The 8065-nt window shown below is 34.0% G+C and overlaps 1 protein-coding gene across 1 annotated transcript in view; it reads right to left on the bottom strand.

Moving 5' to 3' along the window:
* Positions 1–6879: 6879 nt before the first annotated feature.
* LOC107158780 (C-X-C motif chemokine 2-like) overlaps positions 6880–8065 on the bottom strand; it is a 114937-nt gene continuing 113751 nt past the window's right edge. Inside the window, exon 7 of the mRNA XM_048785787.1 lies at positions 6880–7526. Within this exon, the coding sequence (XP_048641744.1) occupies positions 7511–7526 (16 nt within the window). The 3' untranslated portion in view covers positions 6880–7510. The remainder of the gene's footprint in view (positions 7527–8065) is intronic.

The following is an 8065-nucleotide window of genomic DNA, read 5'->3' as shown; positions in this document are numbered from 1 at the left end:
TTTAATTTTTTTTTTTTTTTTTTTTTTTGTCAAGTGTTTAACATTTTATTCATCACCAATACACATATATATTGGCTTGGTTCAAAAAATACTGGTTTAATTTTATCAATTTAGAATGATTTTCAGGGTGCAATCAAAGCTTCAAAATTGTAAATTCTGTATATCAACAAACTTAATTCAAGTACTGATTAATTTATTTTATTTAATTTTTTTAACTTTAATTCTTTAGGATAAATACTGAGGTGTGATGTAGTTGAATCAGTTGGTGGTTTCACTCTTAGTGTTTTGAGGAATCTCCATACTGATTTCCATAATGGTTGTACTAATTTACAATCCTACAAACAGTGTAAAAGTCTTCTATTTTCTCCACATTTTCTTCAGCATTTATTATTGTTTGTATCCTTGATGACTGCCATTCTGATTGCTGTGTGATGAAATCTCAGTGTGGTTTTGATTTGCATTTGCCTAATTGCTAACAATGTTGAACTTTTTAAAACTATTGTTGACTATTTATATTTCTTCTTTTGAGAAGTGTATGTTTAGTTTATTTGCCCATTTATAATAGCTATTCTTTTTAAGTTAAAATATTTTCATTTTTCTAATTATAGATGTATACCTGCTTATTGTAGAAAAAATTTAAAGAGTGCAAAAGATGAAGAGATTATTTAGTAAGCTTTTTAAACTTTAGTCTAAGGAACAAACTTTAGCAGAACTTTGCTTTTGTCTTTGATGTCCCTAATAACTGAAATATTTTATGTGTTTAAAGATGCTGAGTAAATGTTAGAGTGTGATCATTCATAACACTTTGATACAAAAGGCAATGTTTTAATCTTAATCTTCTCAACTGCCTCATAAAGTACCCCCTGTTGAAATTGTAATTTATAAGGAAATAGAAAGGGAAGGAAATTGAAATAATTTGTACAGGTCTCATAGTTGACAAAATTCAGAATTTGAGCTCTAGGCAACATGGCTTCAACAACTACACACACAAAATATTTTTCTGAAATAAGTAATTTATAACTTCAGGAGAGTTCTTTGATTTTTGTGTTTATTATCTCACGGTTCAACTTTACCTTCTAAAATGTTTCCACTTTTTGTTTCTCTAACAAAGAGAATTTTTGTGACATATGTATACTTAATTTAATAAAATCTACATCTATTTACTTATTCACCCACTTTTCAAAATTAATATATTCCCCTCCCAAAAAAAATTAGGTCAGCAGGAATGAATATTCTACCCTGGGAACTTTCTAGAAGGGAAAATAAGTATTTTAGTCAGCTCTTATTTTTCGTGAGACAACATTCACAGTGTTCTTTTTTTTTTTTTAACACTCACAGTGTTCTGCTGAACCAGTTTGCGCACTTTATTGTGTTTAATAACTGAAATATTTTGCCTTCAGCATTAAAAGGAAGTTGCCAGACATTTATTCTCCTTCTGACTAAGAAAACGACATATTTGCTTTAACAGTTTCCAGGTTCAATCCAAGTACTTTCATAAGCAAACAGAGTGAATAAAGCATTAAAAAATGTATAGTAGTTGCCAAAAGGATGGAACATTTAAAGAAGCAGGCTCATATTTGAAGAATAATCTAAAACTTTATACCTAGACTTACGTGATAAACAATTGCTTACAAGATGAAATACTAAAGAGTTTTATTTCCTTTTACAATATAGCAGTTCTCATAATTTAATTCCTTAGAGCCTTGTCTTTTTTTTTTTTTTTTTTTTTTTTGTACCAGGAATTGAACCCATTTGGCCTTTAACCACTGAGCCACATCCCTAACCCTTTTTCATGTTTTTGTTTGTTTGTTTTTAATTCTGAGATAGGGACTCTCTAAGTTGCTTAGGGCCTTACTAAATTGCTGAGCTTGCTTTGAACTTGCAATCTTTCTGCCTCAGCCTCCCAGATCGCTGGGATTACAGGCATGCACCACCATGCCCAACACCTCATATTTTCTTTTTTTAAAGAAAACTTAAGAAGCAATGTTGTTATACTAAAATAATCCAAACATTTTTTATTTGAATAAGTGCCTTCCTCAGCCAATTATTCATTGTATGAGCTAAGTAAAAGGTTTAATGTCCAAACTTTAAAGTCATACAATTACCACTCTGAAAAGAATAGTCATTACTAAAATAAAAACATTGGTTTATAATTCCTTTTTAAGTAATCATATTTATTATATCTTGTAGTTTTTATTTTCACTAATATAGCTTTTAAATCCAGAGTTGCAGCCACATCCTGCGCACTGATGAAGCAACAGGAATGGGCAGGTGGTGCAGAGCTGCTCTGCTCAGTCTTGCTGTGGGGAGCCAAGCCATCTAAGCTGCCAGACCTATTTTGTTGCAATTACTACTTAAATACAATGAATGACTCTGACAATAAGAGGAAAGGATGAAGCTGCCTGAATGTGGCATTAAATCCATGGACACATCCACTTCTACAGTTCAAAGCATTTTGAGTATTAATGTCATTTATCCTGTCCTATCTCTAATGCATTTGTCATTTATACCTGGTTTGAGTCCCTGCCCCCTACTTCTGAGAGCAGAACCCTGCTTTTCCTTTCCTTGTCATCCCTCCTTCCTCCCAGTCTGAGGTGCAGGCAGTGATACTCCTCCAAATCTCCAGGAGGGCTCTCACAATCCCAGGTGTATGGCCAGTTCTTGTCCAAGTCCAACCCCAGTAACATTGGTAGGCTCAGGGGTGGACAAGTGACCTAAACCTGTCCAAGTCAGAAGAATTCCCTGGAGTCCATTTTGTCAGGAAAAGGTTGGACAGACAAGCTCTTACTTCCTGCTGGGGCATAGCTAGTTGGACAGAAGCTTGGAGCTCTGCAATTGCTTAAGCAGAGCCTGTCCACACTGAGGCCAGGCACAGAGAAAAGCTGCCAAATCTGGACTGAGACTGACCACTAACCACCAAAGAGTATTTCTGAATTGCAGGATTCTGCTTTATCTCACCTACTAACCAGACTTTCCATTTCATAGGGAAATGAAATAATTTCCTTTTTATATATTGAGCAAATTTAAATTGAATTTTTGTTACTGATTCCACTTACTGTTAGAATTACCTTTCTAACCAGAAGGGCATTTCAACTGGAGCATAATTCCTTTTTTTTCCATTTGTTTCAGCATTTTCATTTACCATTTACCCAGCATTTTTAACATGGGAATGATGTTGGTTGCCATGGATACAAAGAGGATTAAGACAGACTGCTACCCTCAAACTCTCAATGCAGTAAGGGACATGAATGTAGAAACAGATTTTAGAAAAGCTGGTAAATTCCACAATAAACTACTCCCAAGGCATTAGAAAAAGAGAGGATACCTAATACAATTTTTACAGTGTGAATTTGTGAGAGGTGTCAGAGAAGATCTCTTGAAAATGTCACTTATGTGAGTTTTAAATAATAAATACTTTTCCATGTGAATGGAGGACCTCTGAGGCATGGAAAACGGTCCAGAAGGAGAGGATCCAGTGAGCAATGTCCTTGTGTTGAGAAGCAGCGTGGGAGCACTGAGAAGAGTGGGAAGCAGGGCTCCCCAGCACTGGAAGCTATATGCCTACAGGTTCTAGCTTGACAATTGGTTTGGATGTTATTTCCACTGGGAGCCTCCACTTGCATCTCAAGGTGTTTTCATGATCCACTTCCTTAGACCACAAGGTGACCTTTATTGACTATCCACCCTGTGGTGGGTGGAAGATTGGTTTAACGTACAGGCTTAAGTCAGTACCAATATTAGGGGGTGGTGGGTACTAAATTTGGACAACATTTAAGAGACACAGACAACATACAAAGGAGTAATAGGTTTTGCAAGAGACGAGTAATGGAAGAAGTCAAAACAGAAAGAAAATTCTTCTTTGATAATGGAACATGCACATTTCTGCAACATAGTCTTTTCTTTAATTTCTGTAGTAAGGATGTCCTCATGATTTCAACAATCTCTAGATATTTAAATTAATTTTAATTAACACTGAACACTATCTACTACATTAGATTTGGATGTTATTCCATAATACTTTTACAAAAACAGTAATATAAACTTTGCATTTCCATTTTCTTAAGATCCTTTTTAAAAATTTTGAGGGTGTACTATTGAGTCATTAAATTGCATTATGTTTGTGTAGTGTAATCCAAATAATATAGGGATACCAAAAATTACACAAAAAATATGTTAGAAAAAAATTTAAGAAATGAGGAACTATCTCCATGGAAATATTATCATACTAGATGGTTATACTGGATATGAAAACAGCATGATGACTTTGATATTTTGAAAGCAAAATTTAGGAAGTTGAGTGATGAGTTGTAAACCACAGCAAACATGTCACGCATATGGATATACACATTTCAACTAGGAAAATTACAAATCATCATAAAATTTTGATGATCAGAAAATGTTCTCTGTAACATTTCAACATTTTGAAAATTTTTGCTGCAATCCTCATGGCCCATATGTATTCTTTTCTATTTTTTTGTTTGTTTGTTTTTGTTATGTTGATTCTGGGGATTGAATCCAGGGCCTCTTTACCACTTAGCTATATCCCTAGTCCTTTTTATTTTGAGACAGGGTCTTGTTAAGTTGCTGGTACTGGCCTCAAACTTGCTATTCTCCTGCTTTAGCCTCCAAATCACTGGGATTCCAGGTAGGGGCCAGCACACTAGCTTTAATCTATTTTAGAAAATGTTCCCGATGCCCTCAAAAAATAGATGCAATTTATGCAATTGCTGGCGTGAAGCATCTATACGTCACTCAAGCCAAATTTGTTGATTATGTTGCTAAACTCTTCCACACTATTATTGACTTTTTTACTGTTTTATCCATTAAGTATTGAATTAATATGTATTTGTCTATGGATCTTTTTTGGTCTCTCCATTTTGCTTGGTATGTTTGATAATGCTGTGAATTTCATAAAATTTAATGATTGCTTTGACTCTTGTAGAATTGCCTTTTTTGAATCAACCTTCTTTCTAAGATTACTTCTTTGCATAAACCTAATATATAAAATGGACCTTCATAAATAGGTCAATTATTAATAAATACATTAATAACATTCATAGTTGTTAATAATAATCAACATTAATAGAGCTGTTTGGTTTCTTTTAGTTATGTTTTGCATAATATAGCATTTTCTATTTTTTACTCTTAAGATACCTAGAGTTTAATATCTACAAGTGAATTTTGTTAAGCAATATAGATGTCTAGTACAATTTCATAATCTTTGCCTTTTTTAAAACTTTTTTTTCCTCACTTGTTGATAGATCTTTATTTTATGTATTTATATATGGTGCTGAGAATCAAACCCAGTGCCTCACACATGCCAGGCAAGTGCACTACTGCTGATCCACAGTCCCAGCCCAATCTTTGACTTCTAATTGGAGTGCTTATTTCATTTAAATTTACTGTCATTGTTATTATAGTTGCATTTAAGCTAACTGTTTTACTATTCTTTCTATTTTTAAAAATCAAGGACTAATTTTGGAGTAATTTTAGATTTACAAAGTATTTGTGTGAATAGTACTAAAGTTCCTGCATCAGACCTTTTGTTCATTTTCCCCTAATATTGTCATTTTCCATAATTGTAGTACACTTGTCAAAACAAAGAAATTAACGTTGGTACATTGCTAACCACCAAACTACAGTCGTTATTCAGATTTCACCAATTTTCCGTCAATGTCCTTTATCTATCTGTTGCAGGATTCAACCCAACACATATATTGCATTAGCCCTCATGTCTCCTTTGTCTCCTCTGATCTGTAACAATTTGTTAATGTTGTCTTGTTTCCCCTGACTTGGCAGTTTAGAAAAATACTTGTTGGGTGTCTTGTAGAATGTCCCTAAATTTTGATTTTTCTAATGTTTTCTCATGACTGTTCTGGGAATCTGGATTATGGGGAAGCATTTAAATGGAGTTGAAGTGCCCTTCCCATCATATTCTATCAGGGGTTGCATGATATTCATTCACGTGCCTTGACTGGTAACAATAATCTTGATCACTTCATTGAAATTGTGTCTGCCACGTTTCTTCCCTAGAATGGTTGTATTTTCCTCTTTGAAAGTAACTTGTCCATACTCCTGTGCATAGGGGAACTAAGCATTCACTTCAGGAAGGGGGAGACTGTACTCATTAGGAATTCTTCCGTAAGGAAGATTCATCCCTTCTTCAAGTCCCATGTACTCCTCCACCATTTTTAACTTTCTGTCTTCTTTTGCATTATTTAGATGTTTTATTTCATTTTATTTTTATCTCTTTTTCAAATTTTTAAGTCCTAAATTTTGCATTTCCTTTTTTAGGGTCACCTTAGAAATTACAATATGTTTCTGCTCCATTACAATTTTCCTTAATTTAATATTTTCTCTAAAAATTGAATAAGTATGTTATATTTTAAATCTATTTATCTCCTTACATATCCTTTCTGCTTTTTTGGTCATCTATTTTACTTTATAGTAGGTTCGTAGCGCCACAATCATGATTATTGTTGTTATTTTAAATGGCACAGATTTTTAAGTTCTTAGGTAGAATCCACTTTTCAATCTTTAACTCCCAACCTTATGAAAAGAAAAAGAATTGCATAATTGTTTGCAAAACCACTTACCAAAAAGCATGTAATGGAAGCCCTTGTTAAAATATTTGTAAAAATCCATAAGTTTATAAAAACTACTTTTCAATAAATAATAGGTAATTGTGAAAACAACAATATTTTATATGAAACCAGAATTATCATAGTGATTGGAAGTGGGTAGTGTGTACTTTCTAATAGTGTCAACTATTCATTCACCAGTAAGAGATATTTAAGGAAAGTGCCAGCCCTAAAAGCAGGCATGCAGTTACTTATAGCCTAGAGATGTGAAGGAAAATAAAACAAAGGGTAAGCATGCTATTTTTCAGTAAAATTTTTATTTTCATTTGTAAAAATATGACAGTAGTTATAACTTCTCTGTTCTAAGACGGAGAGAAACAATTCATAATAAATATCAAACAAGGCATTATGCCCTACAAGCAAGACATAAAATGTCCAAGGGAAACTTCAACATATGAATGTTGACTACATAATGTGTGAGACTTTCAATAAATAACATCCAACATTCTTTTTAAAAAGTACAAAAATAGATGTGCACACATTCCCTCACTCTAATATTGATCACACTGTGCAATCGGTTGGATCCCCATACACCCTCTTTTATCAAGTGGCTGGCACTTCTCTCCTAATAAATATCAATTTAATGAGACAGTTTAAACCCATCATCTTTAAGTTAAATAACAATCAAGACTTAGTCATGTTTCATGGAACACATTCACATCTTAAAAAACTAACATAAATATTAAAATAGAAGCTTTGAAAAATAAATAAATATAACCATAAATAAATAGAACTCTCATAAGAAATAGTCAAAGACATCAAGCTCTTTCCAGTTGTCCCCAGAAGCTGGCTGCTCTCTTCCATTTTCAGGTCTTCTAAGGCAGGGACCACCCAGCAGAAGCCACCAGGGGGAGCTTCTTCATTCCAGGTCAGTTGGTGCTGCTCCTGTGATGGGAGAGGTTAGTGTTACTGGTGCTGAGGGAAGCTACTCATTTCTTAGTTGGGTCCTGAAAGTTAAAGGGATTTCTGCATTGCAGTCTCCTGCTTTCCCCTCTACCCAGTGGAGGTCTGACCTAAAGCTTCCCTGAACAGCAGAGAACTTGGGCTCCTGAATGTTTTTATAGAAGAAAAACTAGGAAGTGGAGTCAAATATATCATTGGCTCAAAAGAGGAAAAAACATTGTTCACAGTCTGTCACACTGAATTAAAAATTTACCTGCATGACCTCCCTTAAACAGCACCCCAAGCCTATGAAATAGCTACTGTTATTTGCCTTTTGTTAAAGTTCATTAAATAACATCCACAGGGATTCTAGCCTTGAATTCAGGGAAATCTCACTCAAAGTCCTTGCTCTTGACTGGGAAGATTTAGAGGCACACCCTGACCAAGACCAGGTTTTGAACCCATTAGACACTGAGGTACAGATGGTTCCTCAATAGTTGGAGGCTTTTTTTTTTTTTTTTTTTTTTTTTTTTTTTTTTTTT

This window comes from Marmota marmota, unplaced genomic scaffold, assembly GCF_001458135.2.
Source record: "Marmota marmota marmota unplaced genomic scaffold, marMar, whole genome shotgun sequence".
In the NCBI taxonomy this organism is placed as follows: Eukaryota; Metazoa; Chordata; class Mammalia; order Rodentia; family Sciuridae; genus Marmota; species Marmota marmota.
This window is presented reverse-complemented; position numbering and strand designations above follow the sequence as displayed.